This window comes from Lonchura striata, chromosome 9 (assembly GCF_046129695.1).
Source record: "Lonchura striata isolate bLonStr1 chromosome 9, bLonStr1.mat, whole genome shotgun sequence".
NCBI lineage: Eukaryota > Metazoa > Chordata > Aves > Passeriformes > Estrildidae > Lonchura > Lonchura striata.
This window is the reverse complement of record NC_134611.1, coordinates 1,879,418-1,898,842: the sequence shown is the minus strand read 5'-3', so window position 1 is coordinate 1,898,842 and position 19,425 is coordinate 1,879,418. Positions and strand designations below refer to the sequence as shown.

Sequence of the window (19,425 nt, the reverse complement as noted above, 5' to 3'; positions counted from 1 at the left end):
TGCTGCAGGACAAACGGGGTCCCTGCTGGTGATGCCGATCTGATTGGGACCGCCAAGAAGGGGAGCCCCCCACACGCCGCACCCGAGCTCTCCCAGGGCAAGGCGGGCAACCTGACGGAGCAGGACTGCAGCAGCCCGGACACGAGCGAGCAGGCGCTGCTGGAGCCCAGGCGCAGCGTGAGCCGCAGCGAGCCCGACCTCTCCTCCATCACCCCCAACACCGAGAAGGCCACCGAGAGCACTGCCATCATGATCGATGTCCACGACTCCGCTGTGGTACAGAGTGAGGACCCGTCTCTCTTTCCTGAGCCCCTCTCCCAGCCCTCGGGGACGCCGTGGGGATGGAAAGCCGCTTGCATGGCTTTTCCTGTCCACATCCATTGGCTGGGGGGGATCTCCTTGCTGCTCCTTGCAGTATCTCACCCCAGTTTTGCAGGGGGGCCCAAACGCTGATATGCCAAGTATCCCCTGGGGATGCTGTGTCCCTTTCTCACCTCTTCACATCCACCCCTTCATCTGATCCATCATTTCCCACCACCCCTTAATCTCATCCATCATTTCCCCTTCCTCTCTGCCTGGGCAAAACTCTCGCATTCCCTGTTTTTCCTGGAACATCTGTAGCCTCCGGCAGCTCACTGTCACTCAAACCCCTTAGCGGCATCCTCGCTGTCAAGGTGAGCTGCTTTAAACAGGGCTATTAATTAACCGGCAAGGTGAAAACTGGCCTTGTTAAACCCATTTCATCTGCTCCATGCCAGCAGCTGGTATGTTTTCTTCCTACCTAGTGCCTCTCCCTGTAACAGCACAGGGATTCAGAGCAGAAATTCAGAGGAGGGTTGCCCAGGTGGCAGGGACACCCCAGGGTGTTGTCTGGGTGCAAGGTCGGGCAAAGGCTCTCGCTTTCCTGCAGTTAGCAACAAGACAGATGGTGAAGCCAGCCCCTTAAAGGAGGCCGAGACCAAAGAGGATGAGGAAGAAATGGAGAAGAAGAAGCGGAAGAAGGAAAAGAGCGAGACGGGCAAAGCCATGGTGCCGCACAGCTCCATGTTCATCTTCAGCACCACCAACCCGTGAGAAGTTTTTCACACTGGGGCTGGGGAGGGCTCCAAGGGGAAGGACCCCCAGACATCACCAAAAACAGGGAATCCCTGTGAGAAGGGAGCTGAGTGTCTCCCAGACAGGCTTGATAAGCAGCCACAGAGTTCCACAGAGTGGCATAGCTCGTGGCTCTCTCTCCCAGCTGCGGATTGCTAAATTGGAATTTTTATTCCTTGTTTGTTGTATTTGCTTGCAGTTTTCTGCTGCCTTATAGCTCTTCACCAGATCCTGCAGCCTGGAAGAGTAAGCACCCCAATTTCTTAGGGACTCTCCCTGCCAGGCTGTGGGGCTGAGACAGCAAAGAAGAGGGACCAAAAAGCCCAAATGCCCCTTGGGCTCCCTTCTTCTGCTCCTCAGGCTTTGCTGCCCATCTGCCACCCTGGAAGGTGGCAATACGGGGTGGGCTTTGCACATGGGCTGTGGCCGTGGCCAGGGGCTCACAGGTGGGGTGTGGGCTGTGTCCCTGCAGGGTGAGGAGGGCCTGCCACTACATCGTGAACCTGCGCTACTTCGAGATGTGCATCCTCCTGGTGATCGCTGCCAGCAGCATCGCCCTCGCCGCCGAGGATCCCGTCCTCACCAACTCCGACCGCAACAAAGTGATTGCAACCCCCTCCCGCTGCCCCCACCAGTGCAGGCAGAGCTCCTGCAGGATTTTAGCTCTGTGGGATCTGTGGGCAGGATCTGTAGGGTCAGGGCAGCCCGTGGTGGCACTTGCACCGTGCTCCCCCATCACCTTCTGTTGTGAACCGTGGGAGTCACTCTCAGCTTCCTACACGTGGGGTTTAGAGCCTGGGGAGAAACCAGGATGCCTGGTCAGCTGTAAAGTGTAATTGAGAGATACTGGTACAGGCACTGGTATGGGGCACGTGATCCTGGCTAGCAGCATCATTTGTATGGGGAATGTTTCCTTCCTGCCTGCACAGGCTGGGTTTGGGGCTGTCCTGAACTCTTAAGGTCAAGGCTGTCCCCATTTTGCCTCTGAGCCAGGCAAGGTGCTGTAGCTGGGTGTCTGGGTGGGCACGGTTTGCTCAGCAGCAGCTGCAGAACACCTGTGCCCTCTGTCTGCAGGTGCTGAGGTATTTCGACTACGTCTTCACTGGTGTCTTCACCTTCGAGATGGTGATCAAGGTAAGAGCCCTGACAGGATGCAACATCCCTGGGAAATAGCTCAGCTTTGCAGCTCTGGTCCAAAATTGAGATGGTGGAGACCTTAAAGTTTGGTTCTCAGCAGTGCTGGTCCAGAGCACTCAGCACCTCCTTTATCAGCTTTGAGGCTTCCACAAAATACAAAATCCTACACCCGGGGACACAGGTGGTTCTGCAGTGTCCCTGTCCCCCAGCCTGGTGTCTGAGCTGCTCATTCCTTGCCTGTTTTTCTCTATCTCCCCTCCAGATGATTGATCAGGGCTTGATCCTGCAGGATGGCTCCTACTTCCGAGACCTCTGGAACATCCTGGATTTCATCGTGGTGGTGGGAGCGCTGGTGGCTTTTGCCTTGGCGTAAGTGGCCCTTGTCCTTGTCAGCTCCCTGCCTTCCCTGGGCTGGGGTGAGAGAAGGATGAGACTGTCATGGCTACAAGACTCTGATTTCCTTTTGTATTTTATTTCTCTGCACCCTTCTGCTCTACTTCTGGTGTGGCTCCTGGCAGTGGTGTGTGGCTGCTCCAGAGATGTGTTTCTCCTTGTTTTTCAGAAGCTGGTGAGAAAGCAGGCAGGGAGCAAGGCAAGGCAAGCGGGAGATGCTAGGAAGAAGTTGGTGGTACAAGTGGATTTGAAACAGAGCAGAAGAGGCTGTTAGAGAGGGTGAAAATGGCCTAAAGGTGCCAGAGCTAGACTTACACACCTGCTATGCATCTTGGGGTGCACAGCAAAAGCAGCAGCCTGCCAGGTGGAGCTGCCCTCTGAACATGTTTGTGCTGGAAATGGCACCCCTGGCTGGTGACTTTTCCTCTGATCTGAGGGAAACATTGCTCTGGAGCCCTGCAGGAATGGGGATGAGGCCAGAGGGGTTTGTGCCAGCATCCTCTGAGGCATCACAGAGAGGGCTGTGTGCTTGCCCTGCAGCGTCCCCATTGAGCCTTGCTTGGAGATGGGGCTCTGATGCTGAGCTTGTGGCACCTGTGGGTTACTGGGATGTCCATGGTGCCCATGCCATGGAGGGATGAGTTTCCTGCTGCTCTGGTGTGCCCTGTGCTGCTGGCTGGGGCAGGGGGTGCAGTGAGCTTAGGGAGGGATGTGTGGTGCCAAGGTGGTGCTTGCAGGGAAGGGGCATCCCCTGGTCCCCAGGGCTGTGCTGCCTCATTGAGGAGGGAGAGGAGGAGAGAGGAGAGGCTCGGGCTCCTTTGTCACGCTCTTGTTCTCTCTTTGTGCCTGTGACACTGGCAGCAGTGGCTGGTGACAGGGGAGGGCCTGGCAGCCACGCAGACGGGAGCCTTGGCCTTCTCCACAGCTCAGGTACCGTGCGGGGCTCTCGGGGTGCCCACGAGGTCCCTGGATGGATTACAGCCCCTAATCCATCCCTCCCACCTCACCCCAGACTGGGCAGCAGCTCCTTCTCCTGGTCCTCACCCACTTGTGCCCCTCTGGCTCGTTGCTTGTGCCTTCCTCACCCTACTCACCCCATTCCTCACCCAGTGCTTCCAGCCCCTGCTCTGTCCTTGGCAAGAGCATGGGAGAATTCAGCTCGCCCAACACAGGGATGAAGAGTCCCTGGGCAGGGCAGGGGGCTCAGTGCAGACCCCGGCGGGGGGAAAGGGCTTGGGGCAGGTTTGCTGCCTGGGGACAATGCTCTGAGCCTCTGGAAGGCCACACAGGCCACCGCGAGGGTGGATGGAGCATCTCCAGGGTCAGGCTGATCCCTGCTCTGCCAGGACAGACCCTCTGAGCTGGCACGGCTCAAGGGCATCAGCAGCCTGAAGATGCACTGAGGCGTTTGAGGAGGAGGACAAGGGAGGTTTTTCCTTCCAAGGTGACTTCCATCAAGCATTTTGATGGCTGAAGGAGTGCAGTTTGTTGGTTCAGCCTGCTCCTGGGTGGGGGGTGACCTCACCAATGCACGGTCCCCTTGCCCTCACCCCACAAGGGTGGCACAGTTCCTGCGGTGGGGAAGCTGCCCGGCACCTTCCAGCCCTGTTTGCCACCTGCCTGCCTCCACCCATCTTCCTGAGGGAAGGATGTTCCTTCTGGGCATGGGGCAGCTGAATTCTCGAGGGAGAGCAGCCCCTTTGCAGCAAGCACTGGTGTCTCCTGCTCTCTCTTGCAGCTGTAGCTGGGTAGACACTGAGCTGCTTCTGCCATGGACGGGGCTTTTTATCATGTAAACCTGCAGGATTGTCCATCTGCCCTGCCTCCAGTGTGGCTCCTGCTGGAGGAGATGAGCTCATGGCTTCGGCAGGGAAGGGAACAAAGGCACCACGGTGATTTCCGATGGATTCATGCATTATAAAGCATTTATAAGAACACCTGCCTCTCCCCTCAGCAGCCCAGCACTGCCAAAGCTGCGGGAGCTGCAGGATATTCACCAGCTCTCCATGTCCCAGCCTGCCACCCTCCCTCCCTCCCTCCCTCCCTCCTGATCTCCAGGGGAAAACTCTGGTGGTGATGTTCCAATCTGTCTACTTTTCTTCTCCCTCTGTGAGCTCTTTGAAGTGGGGCCAGGGCAGGGGAAATGTTCTCCTCCTTCTCCTTCTCCTTCTCCTTCTCCTTCTCCTTCTCCTTCTCCTTCTCCTTCTCCTTCTCCTTCTCCTTCTCCTTCTCCTTCTCCTTCTCCTTCTCCTTCTCCTTCTCCTTCTCCTTCTCCTTCTCCTTCTCCTTCTCCTTCTCCTTCTCCTTCTCCTTCTCCTTCTCCTTCTCCTTCTCCTTCTCCTTCTCCTTTTCCTCCTCCTCCTCTCCTCCATGGGGTGGGAACAGCAGTGCCCATGGAGTGGCTGTGGCAATGACCAGGATAAGAGCAGCTGGTGACTGAGTCCAGCCCTTCCCAGTAGGAATTCTGGGATGTGCCATGCAGGTTTCCTGCTCCTTTTGCCTCCCCTGTGCACTCAGGTTTTCCCACAGGTGTCCTGGGTGGCCGTGGGCACAGCAGGAGGTCTTTGAGCTGGTTCAGCAGTGCCACCATCACCCACAGGCTGTCTGTGCCACTTCCAAATCACTGAGAACCAAGTGTCCACCCACAACGCCATCCTCTGTGAGCCACTGTGGCTTGTCTGCTGCTCCCTTGGAGGCCACAAATCCTGAGAGAGGCTGTCTCCATTCATCTATAGCTCTCCACATGGAAAGCTAATAAATCAATCCATACACAGCCTAAATGAAAAGCTGGAAATCTCCAAAGAGTTTAAATTAAATTAGCTGAAATAACCAGAACCACAACTAAAGACCCTGCTCGCCTTTGCCTTCCTCCGAGGAGGCATTTCACAGCAGTTTTGCAGAGCTGTCCAGGGTGGAAAGGTTGGTGGAGAGGTTGAGTGGCCAGTGTGGAGCCCTTGGTGTGCAGGGGCTGATTACCCAGCAGAGGAGCCTCATTCCTTGCAGCATCTCCTTGTGCCCATTGGCACCAGGAAGAAAGAAGGACCCCTAGGTCCTGCAAGATAACCTGGTGTGAGGCAGGTCAGGGCAGAGGTCCCACCACAGAAGTCCTGCAAAATTTAATTGTCACCTTTTCAGCACACCTCCCGCATGTTGGACTGACACACAGCCAGGGGCTGGTGTTAAGTTTTATGTGTTTTAGGAAATATTTTACTTACAGGCTTTGCCCCCAGTGCTGAGTGTGCACATGGCAGGGACTTGGCTCAAACAGGGACAGAGGCTTGGTTACAACCAGGGACCTTGGAGCCCACCTTGGCTTGTCCAAGCAAGTGTCCTGCTGGCTTGCAGGAGATTCTGCACTGCAGCTCGGGCTCTTAGTCAGTGGAGCTCTCAGTGGAGGTGATTTAGCAGAATTTGGATGGGAACTGTTGTGGTTTGCAGGTAGGTTCCCTTGGAGGCCCCTGCCTTTGGCTCACTGGCCCCACAACTCTTGGCTGAGGAGGACCGTGTGCCTTCCTGCTGTTGCCCTCTGTCCACTCCACGCAGGTTCCTCTTGCAGAAGAGCTTTCACCATGTGCCCTCCACCACAACCTGCAGCAGGGAGGGCAGGAGGGGCTTCTGGACGAGTCCCTCCCTGCAGGTGTGCCCCATGCTGAAGGGTACAACACAGTCTACAAGCTGTGCCTTTCTCCTGAGGTCTGGGGTGGTGGGCAGCTGCTGCAGGGTCCCCATGCAGCTCCTCTGACACTTTTCTTACTTTCCTTCTCTCTTTCTTTTTCCCTCTCTCTGCTGGTGCTGCTTGGTGGCTGCTGGGCTGGATCGCCGACAGGAATGCTTTGGGGTAACTATGGTGCTGGAGATTTTGTGGGATGCTGCTCCTGGGAATGCAGGGGGTGGGTGCAGGTGGAGGTCAGCCTCTCCCACACCTGGGCTGACCCTCAGCTGCATTTGCAGCGACTGCAGCACGCTGCTCTGCAGGCACTGCCGAGGGCAGGAGGGATCCCTCCTCAGCAGGTGTCAGACTATGCAGTTGGGGTGTCCTTGGTGATAACTTGGCACCAGCCAACCTCAAACCCTTACCCCAGCCCTCAGTCAGATGCTCCAGGCACTCATCCAGGCTCTATTTCTGAGCAGAACAGGAGCAAAGTGAGTCCTAGGTCCGTCTGTACAGTTGCTTCCCATGCATGTGAGGGCTGTGCTCCTAGGGAGGGCTATTAATTAGTGGTTTTGTTTACATCTCGTAATGATTAAGCCCATTATTGTACTCCCTGTTGCATTAACCCTCACCAAGGAGCTGTGTAATTGGGAGCATCTGTTGTTGCAAGTAATTTCCTTGACGTTTTTCAAGGGTGCCTGGTGGATCCAAGCTGTGCCACCTTCACCAGGACCTCGCTGCTCCACCCTGAGATCCAGTCTTTAATTAAAAGACAAGAAAAAAAAATACCCACCTGGTATCGTGGTTGGGGAAGAAATATGCAAGAATATGCAAGAAATGAGGGTCATGAGGGGGTCTTTTCTAAAGAATTCTACTGGTAAGCTCTGCCTCCCCCAGCTGACTTGGGGTGAAGGCAAGAGTAGCACTGATCTGGAGAAACCTTTGAGACCCTTCCAAGGGTCCAACCCCTGTGCCTCAGTTAGGGACACCTTCCACTGGACCAGGCTGTTCAGGACCCCATCTAACTTTGCCCAGAACACTTCCAGGGATGAGGCACCCACAATTTCCCTGGCAGTATAAACCCCATTGAGTGAACCTCCCTCATTTTATACTGAATTTCTTGCAATGGGTAGGAAACAATTTGCAGTGGTGGTGACCCTGCGCAAGCCCCATTTGCAAAAAGTGTGTGCGTGAAGGAGGGAAGCAAAGCCTGTGCCCTGTAAACCTCCTGGCACAGCTTCCCACAGCGAGGGGTTTGTTAAGGTCACTGGAAGAGTGCTAATCCTGGGAAAGAGAGGATTGCCTTGTTCTCCATCTCTGCTGGCTGTCAGCACGTGTGTTGGAGGAGCTGCGTTAGGTGGGCTGGGAGCTCAGCAGTGTTTGTGCCACTCCTGTTCCCATCTTCACACGTGCTGGGGGGGTGTTGTTGGCATGTCAGCTGCCCAGGGCGCCCAGGTCTACAAGGTTATTGTCTCTCTGTTCCATTTTTGGGTGCGTGTGCTTCCCTCCGACATGGCAGGACCAACAAAGGCCGGGATATCAAGACCATCAAGTCTCTCCGTGTGCTGCGGGTCTTGAGGCCCCTGAAAACCATCAAGAGACTGCCAAAGCTGAAGGTAACAAGCTCCATCTCCTGCCTTACTATTCTCATCTTCTCTGGGAGCAGGGACCACCCCAGTGATTTGCTTGTGAGCAATAAACAAATTGTTTTCAAAGCTTTTGGGGTGCTCTAAGAGCCCTGCCTGCAACCACAATGTCTTTCAGACTTCTTCGTGTCTGGAGGTGCAATGAGTTTTTAAAAGCAAGCCTAGACCACTGCAAAGTGTCCAGAAGTAGTTCCTCTGCCAGGGAAAGTGGGGCTTGAGTGGACAAAATGGAGCAAAGCCCAGATGTTCTGCTGAAAAATAGGCTGCCCTGGTTTTGAAGAGATCAAATCTCTTTGCAGCATTTTTCATCTTTCCCACCAGAGCAGGTTGCAAACAGCTCGGGGTTTTGTGTGCTGTGCTGTCACAGTGTTGCACTGGAGAGGGATTTCCCATCTCAGTAATGGGATTATTTTTGCATCACAGGTAGGATTATGAATTTCCCTACCTTAGCTGATGGGGTACAGAGACAAAAAATAGTATGAGAACAAGGAAGCCCTTTTTTTTTTTCACTTGCAAGTGGTTTGGCTGATTGATGAGACCCAGGGTGGCACCCCAGAACCATGGGGGTTGACCCCAGCTTTTCTTCCTGATCAGTGGATGGAGTCAGCCTGTGTCAGTTCCTTTCTGGAAGTGCCTGTCTCCATCATGAAACAGGGATAAGGACAATCCCCACTTGAAGTGCTGTGAGAGCCAGGGCTCAGAGTAATAAGGGACGTGCTGCTGTGGCAGGCAGAGGTGTTTGCTCTGCCTTGTAATTCGGGGTGATGCAAAATGATGAAGTGTTTGCTAATTAGTCTTGAGTGCTGCTAATTGCATCATTAGGATGGTCCCCCATCTGTTTCCCTGGTTGCAGAGGACACAGAGGACACAAATATCCATCCCTGGTGCTGTCTCAGGGGCTGCACATGTGCTCTGGGTGTTAACCTCATTCACAAAATAGCTTTTGGCCTGGGAGAAAACCCATCTCTTTCCTTCTTTACCCAGCAAGTACCCTGGTCTTGGTCCAGGGCTGTGGGTTCCCCAGGGTGAGCTCTGCCCTCTCTTCCAGGCTGTTTTTGACTGTGTTGTGACATCTCTCAAGAACGTCTTCAACATCCTCATTGTCTACAAGCTCTTCATGTTCATCTTCGCCGTCATCGCTGTGCAGCTCTTCAAGGGGAAGTTCTTCTACTGCACCGACAGCTCCAAGGACACGCAGAAGGACTGCATGTGGGTGCCCTGTGGAGTAGCCCTGGTGCTTCTGACCCCTCTGGCAAGGGCAGGGCGCTGGGTCATGTCTGCTGTGCGTCCCTCTTAAGTCCTTGGCTGTGATTTGCTCCTGGGGACAGCATGGGCTGAGCCCTGTCCCCAGTACTGTGGCCAATCCTGCTGTGGGGTGCAGAGCCCTTAATTTGCTCCTCTTCTTTTCTCCTTCTCTCTTCTATTTTACTTTCCCCTTTTTTCTCCCCTTGCCTCATGGTTGTTACCCAGCTTCTCCCCATCTCTACCTGCGGGAGGAGAGGTGACCCCCGCACACACCCACGCTGCCCCCAGCATTCAAACCCACCATCCCATACTCTGGCAGCCCAAAAACCCAAGATCACTGCTCCCTCTCCACCTTGCAGAGGGAACTACGTGGACCACGAGAAGAACAAGATGGAGGTGAAATGCCGGGAGTGGAAGCGGCACGAGTTTCACTATGACAATATCATCTGGGCTCTGCTCACCCTGTTCACCGTGTCCACCGGTGAAGGGTGGCCCCAGTGAGTATTCTGCTCCATCTGTCCCCTTGAATAGGGGTGGTCACCCTGCTGGGATGGTCAGGTTATGCCCAGTGAGACTGAGAGAGGAGCTGCTGGGCAGGGAGACTGAGAGAATAAAAAATTATACCAGCACAAAAGAGCTTTTAGCCCTGCTATGGGGCTGGGGTTAGCTTCTTCCTTTGGGAGTGAATGATGTATAACACCTTTTCTGTGTGGCCTGGAGATATATTTTAAGTCAATATTAGGGATAACAGTAGGACTGGACCTCTCTAAATGCTCATGTGAGTTTGGGCAATATTCTTTTCTGTGTGCAGAGATGGGAAAATCCCTTTTCCATCAGGGATGTGGCAAAGCACCATAAAACAAGCTGTAGCCATTTAAAAGGGACATCCTTGAAAGCAGATTAGGACAGAGCTTTACCTGGTCATTGTACAAGCATGGACAGACAGAGCTGGGTCCCTTTGGAAGTGATGCATGTATCCCTGGTTGCTTTTCTTCACCTCTCTGCCCACAGGGTGCTGCAGCACTCGGTGGATGTGACGGAGGAGGACCGCGGGCCCAGCCGCAGCAACCGCATGGAGATGTCCATTTTTTATGTCGTCTACTTCGTGGTCTTCCCTTTCTTCTTCGTCAACATTTTCGTGGCTCTCATCATCATCACGTTCCAAGAGCAAGGAGACAAAATGATGGAGGAGTGCAGCCTGGAGAAGAACGAGGTATGGTCTGGGGAGGGGGAGCGAGGACGTTTCCAGGGGATTTTAGCGATCTGGGAGCTTGGAACTACCTTGCTATCGAAAAGGTGAGAAACCCATGAGCCAGCTGCCTTCGCAGATCATGAAGGAAAGCATTGTGGCAGCCACCAGCACCTCCCAGGTGTCCATGAGGGCCTGATGGGCGTTATTTTGTTGCAGAGGGCCTGCATTGACTTCGCCATCAGCGCCAAGCCCCTGACACGGTACATGCCCCAGAACAGACACACCTTCCAGTACCGCGTGTGGCACTTCGTGGTGTCCCCGTCCTTCGAGTACACCATCATGGCCATGATAGCACTCAACACCGTGGTGCTCATGATGAAGGTGAGCTGGTGGTCAGAGGGAGGCTGGCCTCTTCGTTTGGAGCAGTAGGATCAGTCAGGATGGGAGCAGAGGGAATTTTGGTTGAGGAGATGCTTTGAGACTGTGTGTGAATTCACTGGGCACATCCACAGGACCCAAAGTGGAGGTGGCACCTTTTCTAGAAGAAATTATTTAGTCCTCTTAACTACTGCAGGCAGATCTGGATTTCCTCTGTGCTCCTTTCTTAGAAGAAGTGGCATCTGTCCTGGGAGAGGGATGGAGAGAGTAAGTAGGAGATATTCTTGAGGCCCCCAAGGCAAGGAACATGGACCATCACAGGCCTGTCCTGAGGGAGGGGTGAGGAAAGGAAGGAATTCTGGAGGCAGCCAGGGCAGCAAACATAGGCCATGTCAGGCTTGTGCTGGGACAGTCATCAGCCACAAGGCTGGCAGACCCCCTCCTGGCTAGTGCTGTCTCTGTTTCCATCAGTACTATTCTGCTCCATACACCTATGAGCTGGCCCTCAAGTACCTGAACATTGCCTTCACCATGGTGTTCTCCTTGGAGTGCGTCCTCAAGATCATCGCTTTCGGCTTCCTGGTGAGTGCCTGCTCCTGTTCTTTATGAGGCTGTTAATTTGCACTTTGGCAGTGCACAGATCACAGAGGGAAGGTGTTATAATGTGAAGTTGCTGTTACCTGTTTTGGATCCTGGCCTGAGAGCTGCTTTTGGGCTGGAGTCCTTTGGTTCTCATTGCACTTCCCAGTGCTGGATGCTGCTGGTGGAAGAAGCCACACTTCTGCTTTGCTTCTTGCCTTGTGCTCTGTGCCTGGACCATGCATGTTGTGTGCTGCTGCTCTGTTGGAGCCCACTGCTGCTGCACAGGCTGGTGGCTGTCCTCCCTTGTCCCCACAAGTCAGGAGGTGCTGGTGCACTTCTGTCCTTTGGCTGTACCTGAGCAGCAGTGAGACCTCCCTGACTCATTCACAGTCCTCGAGCTCCCAGCTGCTCATTTAGGATCAGAAACCATGGATTGCTTTTTCTTCAGCTATTCTTTGCTGCTTATGGAAGATAAAGTCTGCTATGAGGAGGGTTTCTAGCCACCCTCCTTGCTCCCAGTAGCACCAGTCACGGTCACGTTTGGTCTTGTGCCAGCTGCTGTGCGTTTGGAGTTTTTCACAAACAGGATGGGACTGCTGGGATTTGTTCCTTGAGCTTTATTGCAGTATCAGCCTCATTACAGGATTGAGACAACAGAAAAATGGCAAAAACTCACATCTTGCCAACAGCAGCCAAAAATTTCTTTATTACAGAGCATTTTAAAAACTTTCTAGCCAATGGCATATTGCCAAAGCAGACAATTCTTCTAGCCAATCATTAAAAGCACACATACACCTGCTTCACACAATGCTTGCTTGTCTGCTCTCTATTAACAATACACAATACACAATTATTAAGCTTAAGACCTTCTACTATCTTGCTAAGCATATTTTTCTGCAGTCTTAAGGTCTATCTTAGCCAAGCCTAAAACTCAAGCTATTGTTTAATGTCCTTGCTTGCTATACTATTGTAACTTTTTCTACTCTCAGACTTTGCAGCTGTAGTTCTAATTTCTCTGCTCTTTCTGTTTCTAAGGCCTGCTTTTACAGCTTTCTGAAAATCTTCTTCCCTTTGCTATTTCCCACACTGCTGCACAAATAGGAGGTTTGTCCTGGTGTCTGTGAAGAGGAGGGCAAAGCAGCCTCCTGGCCATGAGGGTCAATGTGGCGAGCTGCAGCAGCCTGACCTAGGCTGTGGCTACTTTTCCTGCTCCCATTTGCCAGGGTGGTCTGCTGGATGCATGAATCATCTCCCAGGAAAAGCTGCTTGCTGCAGGCATGCTCATGCTCAGACACAGGAGGATGTTCCTAACTGTGGCTGCATACAAATGGGCTGCGAAGTCTCCACCACTGGCCATGAGTTTGGCCCGTGGCCCAGCACCTTCAGCCCTGCCATCCCTGAGCTCAAATCCCCATTCCCTCTCTCCCTCTTTCTTCTGCAGAATTATTTCCGGGACACCTGGAACATCTTTGACTTCATCACGGTCATCGGCAGCATTACGGAGATCATCCTGACGGACACCAAGGTGAAGCAGGGCTGGGAGCAGTGGGCTGTGGGGTGGTGGTGGGAGCTCCCACCTCCCTCTGATCCTCTCATCTCCTCCCAGCTGGTGAACACCAGCAGCTTCAACATGAGCTTCCTGAAGCTTTTCCGGGCTGCTCGGCTCATCAAGCTGCTCCGCCAGGGTTACACCATCCGCATCCTGCTCTGGACCTTTGTGCAGTCCTTCAAGGTCAGTCTCGTGTGCCCTGGCCTCTTCCCAGGCCACAGGGATGTGTGCTGCTCCCAAATCCATCTGTTCCCACGGCCTTGTAGGAGAGATGGACCAGCACAGCTCACCTGTGTGTTCTGTACTCCTCTGGGGCTGGACCTGTGATAGATGAGATAACTCATCTGCTTTTCTTGCAGGCACTCCCCTATGTCTGCCTGCTGATTGCCATGCTTTTCTTCATCTATGCCATCATTGGGATGCAGGTGAGACAGACGTGTCCGTGTGTCCCTGTGGCACAGACGGGGACACCAGTGTGTCCCCAGTGTTGCCTACAGGAGCCAGCCTTGTGCCTGCCTGTCATTGCTGCAGCCAGCCTCAGTGCCAGGACGGTGCTGAGGATGGAACAGCTCCTCTGGGAGCTGCAGGGCCCTGGGGAAACTGCCATGGGCTTGTTCACTCGAGCTCCACAATTGCCTTCCCAACTGGTACCGTTGGAGATGTGGCCCTGGAGGCTCAGCTGGGCATCTGCCACCCATCTTGTCCCTGTAGATGCACCGCTGTCACTCTGTTTGGGTGCTCACATTTTGGGCCCTGCCGTGATCTCCCAGCTGCTGGGGGGTCTGCAGAGCACGGGGAGGCCTCAGCTTCACGGGCTCCAGCTGGTGAATAAGAGGCACGTGAGCCAAACCCTTCAGCCCTGCACGTGCCGCAGGGCTGGCTCGCCTCTGCTGTGACTAAATCCCACGCTGGAGATGTGACAAAGCATCCTCGGTGGCAAGCACTGGGGATGTGGAGCTGCCCGACGAGCTGCCACAGTACCCAGTGCCTCATTTGGGGGTGACAGAGGCCCCTGGCTTGTGCTGCTTGGCAGTTCTGCTGTTTAGAATCTTCCAGTGGCTGATTTTTTGCCACCCTGTCCTACTCACCCCGGCACCGGCTCCAGGTGTTCTCCTAAACAGCCGCCATCTGACTCAGCCCCCCTCCCTGCCGGGTGGTAGTATTAGATTTATTTTTTTTACTTTTTTTTTTTTTTAACACCATTGTGAACAAATCCCCAAGCAGTAAAGTCTGTGGGCGTTATTTGAGCAAAATAGCTGGAGGCAGAAAATATTCTACAATTACACATTCCAAAAAACCTGTACGGGGAAAAAAATACTCTGCAGTTGGTGTATTTTTAGGTTCAGGGAAAGGGGAATAAATATTTAACAGTAATAACAGCACATATTTCCAATTTGAGGCACTTTACGAACGTTCAGTATGTCTTACAACAGCCTTGGCTGAGGGTTGTTGTTAGAATATTGTCCATAGTTTGATCTCTGTTGCCTCTCTTGGCCCTGGGGATGGTGGGGTCTGTCCCTCCCTCCCTGAGCCCTTCCCCACCCTTTTTTCAGTGCTGTGCCTGACCCCAGCATCACAGACCATTTCTTCACCAAGGGAAAAGCTCCTGGGAGTGTCCAGGAGTGTGACCCAGCACCACCCAGGATGGTGGGACTTTGTCCTTGCACCTCCAGCGTAGCTGGGGTCGCTGGGTGCCGTGTGGTGCTCAGATGGCATCGAGGGATGGATGTGGAATGGTTGGACTCAGCTGATCCCAGGCCCTCCGTGCTCCTGTTTCCATGGTAGCTCAGCCTCTCGCAGCCTTTGCCACCCACAGCAAATCCCTGCCAAGGAGAGGAGATCTCCTTCCCCGATGGCTGCCTGGCACCAGCTCCTTGGCACGCTGGCTGTGCACCAGCCTGTGTTTGCTGGGGTACTTTTCGAGCAATCACAGACTCAGAGAATGCTTTGGGTTGGAAGGGACTTTAAAGGCCACCTTGTCCAACCCCATGGCAGGGACATCTTCAGCTAGATCAGCTTGCTCCGAGCCCTGTCCAACCCAACCTGGAATGTTCTCAAGGATGGGAACGTGCAGCTGCTTCCCTGGCTGACGAGCTTTTGCCTGAAGAGCTGAGCCCTTTTTCTCCCTTCTGCAGGTTTTTGGCAATATCAAACTAGATGAGGAAAGCCACATTAACCGGCACAACAACTTCCGCAGCTTCCTGGGCTCCCTCATGCTCCTCTTCAGGTGAGCAACCGTGGGAAACGTTCCTCCGCCTGCCAGAGATGCGTTTAACTTGGTGGTGAGGTTTCTCCTGGGGACATCCTGACCCCGTCCCGTGCCACCACGAGCTGCTGACAGGGCTGTGTTGGGAACAGGAGTGCCACTGGAGAGGCGTGGCAGGAGATCATGCTGTCCTGCCTGGAGGGCAAAGGCTGCGAGCCGGACACGACAGCCACGTCCGGGCAGAACGAGAACGAGCGCTGCGGCACTGACCTGGCCTACGTTTACTTTGTGTCCTTCATCTTCTTCTGCTCCTTCCTGGTGAGTTGCCTCCTCTGAGGGCTCTGGGGATCCCCCTTGTCAGCACCCCAGCCATCAGGTCATCTTCCATCACTTTCCCACAATCATTCCTTCTCTCTCCCTTCCTTTCTCTGCTCCCTCTCCCCCACTTTCCCCCCACTCTCTCCCTCCCCTTCTCTCCTCCCTCTCCCCATAATTTCCTTTCTCTCTGCCTTTTGCCCCTTTGATTTAGATGCTCAACCTGTTTGTGGCCGTCATCATGGACAACTTTGAATACCTGACACGGGATTCCTCCATCCTGGGCCCTCACCATCTGGATGAGTTTGTCCGGATCTGGGCAGAGTATGACCGAGCAGCGTGGTATGTAGCCAGCTCCTTCTCTCCCAGGCAACCTCTCAGAGCTGGTTTTAAACCAGGGTCTCTGTGTTCTCCTAATGCAAGTGTAGTTCTCAGTGATGTCTGGGACAGTCAGGGATGTGCTGCTGTCACCCGTGGTCACAGCAGCTGGTTCTTCTACTGGTTGGTGGCACAGGCGTCTTGGGTGATGTTCAGTTTGCCTTGGGGTGTTCATCCTGAGTGCTGGACGTTCCTGCTCTTCCTCTCCTCCCTGCCCAGCAAGCAGATCCCTCTCAGCCTCCTTTCCTGTCCCCGTGCACCAGCTGGGAGCCTTTGCCCTGAGACTGGCTCCATCCCTTGCTCCTCAGCACCCACAGATCCTGATAAGAGCAGGGCTGAGCAGGGCTTGTTCCCACCCATGGGGATCTGCTGGGCTCCTGCCAAAACACCTGCACAGGACCTTGTTTGGGGAGCTGTGTTCTGTGCTGGCCAGCCCACTCACCCTTCTGGAGGTGGGAGGGCTTTGCCTGCTGCACTCCTGCTCTAGCTGACGAGGACTTTGGAGAACAGGGCTCCTGTTTGGAGGCAGCAGCCTGTTCCCAGCAGTGGGATGGGCTCACAGGGCCCATACACACCCTCAGTGGCCAGATTTTGGCCCTGCTCCTCCTGCTGCTGCTGCAGAGGCCTTGCTCTCCACTACTCCTCCTCCTTGGATGGTCCCAACCATCCCTAGAGCAATGGGGGACCCTTGTCAGCTCTGGGAACGTGTTTGCCCTTCACTCAGCCCCGGCACCACCAGGGTGCCTTGTGTGGCCCCTTCCAGAGCCCAGGGACTCCTTGGGGCTGTGATCCACCACCGCCAGGGAACCTGTGCCATCTTAGCTCTTGGCCTTGGCAACCCCACACTCTCCTTTTGGAGACCCTTTGCCTCTGTGTCCTGCCCTCAGGAGACCAGCCCCAGGCAAGTTAATTTTTTTATGCCCAATATCAGCTCCAACCAGAGAAGGGAGAGGAGGTGGAGCAGTGAAACACCCAGCTGCTCGCTCTGGGGTGGCTCTTGGGAAGGGTTTCGTCATACCGGGCACTTGATTCCCTCTCATTGCCCACGATGGTGGCCTCGGTGTCCAGCAGCCACTGTAAAACAAGCCTGAGCTGTCCTGTCCATGCCATGTGCCCCTCTGATACAAGCCATGCTTGTAGCCAGTGGTTAGGGGCCACGGGAGACAGTGGTGGCAGCCCTGGCCCCGGTGCCGGGCCAGGAACGGGTGAGTACATCCCAGCAGCTCCCACCACATCCCAACAGCGGCACCATCACACGGAGCTCTCCCGGGGAGAACATCCAGCACCAGGGGGGAGCAGGGATGGGTTTTGTCCAGATGGTTGGGGTCTGGCTGGTTCTTCATCTCTGGCCAGCAATGGAGAGGGGACGGGAGAGGAGCGAGGAGAAAGAAACCAGAGGCAAAGGCGCCGGGTAGGACGGCGCCGCTGCTCTTTGCCTCCCCACCTGGTTTCCCTCCAAGCTTGTCCAAGGATGCCCAGGAGGCTGCAGCAATTGCACCTCAGCACTTCCACCCCACGCTTCCCCAGGGGGGCTCTGGGCTGGAGCAGAGTGGGGAGCTCAGCATCCTGCACCCCCTCCTGCCAGCTCTTTGCCTCAGCTGCTTCCTCGTTCCTCGTGGTGCTGGAGGATACGGCTGTATCCTGGGATGGCTGCACCGGCTCTGGGCAGATGTGCTTCTGTGGGAGGAATGGGGGTGTGTGTGTCTGGGGAGGTTGGCTTCTAATAATGTGCACCCTTGGCAGAGCTGGGCTGGTGGTCAGAGCACAGGACTGGACTCGAGAGCGCCAGGTGCCACAGCCCCCAGCTGGTCACATTATCCCTCCCTGTCTCAGGTTCCCCCAGATCTTGGAGGCACAAGTGGCTCAGCTGCCGACCTCACTGGGACCTCGTGGGTCTCAGAGGGTCGGCTCTGTGAGGACAGGGGCTCTGGTGATGGGGCACAACTCCTTGGGTTAGAACTCCACCAAGCTGCAGGCTCACCCTGTCTAAAATCCCAGCCCAACCAGGTGCAGGGGTCAGGGGCACGATGAGGAAGGGTCACGGGATGGTGTCCACCACCAAAACTGTCCTTCTCCAAGGTGAAGATGGGACAGTGTGAGGAGATACGAGCCAGTTCTCATGGTGGAAAAGGCAGTAGCTGATGCTCACAGCTTTTTCTCCTCTCTGGACCAGACAGAGACAGAAGGAGAAGAGCTGTGATCTGCTGGGGGTCTTGCCCCACAGATGGCCCCAGCATCCCCCCGTTAAGCTCTCCATCCTCCCCTGCACCCTCTCAGTGTCCTATTAACCCACCTGTGCTTCCTTTGCAGCGGCAGGATCTCGTATAAGGATATGTACAAATTAGTACGGGTGATCTCGCCTCCTCTGGGCCTAGGAGAGAACTGCCCCTACAGGGTGGCGTGCAAGGTTTGCCTCCCAGTCCTCCGCCACCACCTGGCCACGGGACACACCATCCACCCCTCCTTCCCCCGCTCCACTGCCACCGCGCCTCCCCAGGGAACCCTGACGTTGCTTTCCTTCGAGTTTAAAGAGGTCCACTGCCTCCCAGAGCCAGCAGCTGTTCCCCACCAGGGGAGGCATCAGTGGGGCTGGGGGGGGCTCAGAGACTCCTGGGGGTGGGTTTTGACAAATTGTGCCCCCCAGCAAGCCCCCCGCCCCAGTTTCACCGGTGCAGAGAGCCCTGAGGGGCGCCAGGCCAAATGCCACTGTCCCTGCTCGACTCCTCGAAGCACCTCATGTGGGACAACCAGGTTTTTGGGAGGGTTTGATCCTCAGGAGGGAAGGAGGGAGCAAAAGCTGGAGGACGTTGGGGACTTTGCCGTTGTTTTGGACAGTGAGGGCTGGGGGAGGACGAGGAAGCCAGGGTGACCCCTGTTCCTGAGGGATGCTGTGCTCTACCCAACAGCCCTGCCCTCAAGTGTGGCACTTTGGAGGACAAACAATCACATCTCAGGGGAGCAGGACTCTTGCTAGTCTTGCACATAGCTTGCTGGATCTGCCTGGGAGATGGTGACACCAGGACACACCTCTGGAGCTTGGCAGCTCCTCTCCCTTGAGCTCAGTTCCTGGCTCCTGGCCATGAGTCCAGGGCAGGGATTTGGTCTCCTTGTGTCTCTCGGACTTGAAGGGGTTTTTTTAAAAAATTTATTTTGGGGTGACAGCTGAGCAAAATCCCTCTCCTGCCGCATTCTCTGAAGTGCCACGACACCTCTGTCCGTGCCTGTGTCATGAAAGGATGAATCACAGAGCCTGCTCTTCCTTCTGCATCCCTCACGGCTTCTGAGGGAGCTCAGACAACCCCAGCCCGTGCTCTTGCCTCTGCAGGGGAAGAGGATTCCTTGCTGCAGCGTGGTGTAGTCACCACATCCTTCTGGAACCATCAGAAAGGCTTTCCTTACAGATGTCACCCCTGGGACAGCTCTGTCACCCTCCACAGCTGGACGTGGGGGTGGCTTTGCCAGAGGCAAAGCAGCGCCAAGAAGACAAGGCCCGGATGATTGGTCGCCTCATTTAGGAAGATGGATTTGGGAGCAGGAGATTTCTTTCAAGAATCTCATCTGTTCTAGGAAGGGCTTCTTGGAGCCTTTCCAGTCTTCCCTGCTGCTGCATCCCTGGCAGAAGATGGCAGCTTGGCTGAGGATGCTTGCTCAGGTCCC

General features: G+C 54.9%; 1 protein-coding gene across 10 annotated transcripts in view; it reads left to right on the top strand.

Moving 5' to 3' along the window:
- The window catches only part of CACNA1E (calcium voltage-gated channel subunit alpha1 E), a 142,880-nt gene that overhangs the window by 105,779 nt on the left and 17,676 nt on the right, over positions 1 to 19,425 (top strand). For 5 of the 10 annotated variants that reach the window (XR_002466839.3, XM_021545922.3, XM_077785284.1 and 2 more), the window contains 18 exons: positions 9 to 283; positions 911 to 1,070; positions 1,568 to 1,697; positions 2,170 to 2,229; positions 2,495 to 2,601; positions 6,452 to 6,463; positions 7,797 to 7,893; positions 8,972 to 9,132; positions 9,528 to 9,665; positions 10,180 to 10,381; positions 10,577 to 10,741; positions 11,210 to 11,320; positions 12,762 to 12,845; positions 12,927 to 13,052; positions 13,229 to 13,294; positions 15,005 to 15,096; positions 15,228 to 15,393; positions 15,605 to 15,732. Coding sequence is in view for 9 of the 10 variants with exons in the window: in XM_021545922.3 (XP_021401597.1) it covers positions 9 to 283; positions 911 to 1,070; positions 1,568 to 1,697; positions 2,170 to 2,229; positions 2,495 to 2,601; positions 6,452 to 6,463; positions 7,797 to 7,893; positions 8,972 to 9,132; positions 9,528 to 9,665; positions 10,180 to 10,381; positions 10,577 to 10,741; positions 11,210 to 11,320; positions 12,762 to 12,845; positions 12,927 to 13,052; positions 13,229 to 13,294; positions 15,005 to 15,096; positions 15,228 to 15,393; positions 15,605 to 15,732 (2,280 nt within the window). In the remaining variant the exon portion in view is untranslated. Of the gene's footprint in view, positions 1 to 8; positions 284 to 910; positions 1,071 to 1,567; positions 1,698 to 2,169; positions 2,230 to 2,494; positions 2,602 to 6,451; positions 6,464 to 7,796; positions 7,894 to 8,971; positions 9,133 to 9,527; positions 9,666 to 10,179; positions 10,382 to 10,576; positions 10,742 to 11,209; positions 11,321 to 12,761; positions 13,053 to 13,228; positions 13,295 to 15,004; positions 15,097 to 15,227; positions 15,394 to 15,604; positions 15,733 to 18,078; positions 18,176 to 19,425 lie in introns of all 10 variants that reach the window. The other 5 variants (XM_021545916.3, XM_077785283.1, XM_021545920.3 and 2 more) reach the window with 2 other exon arrangements.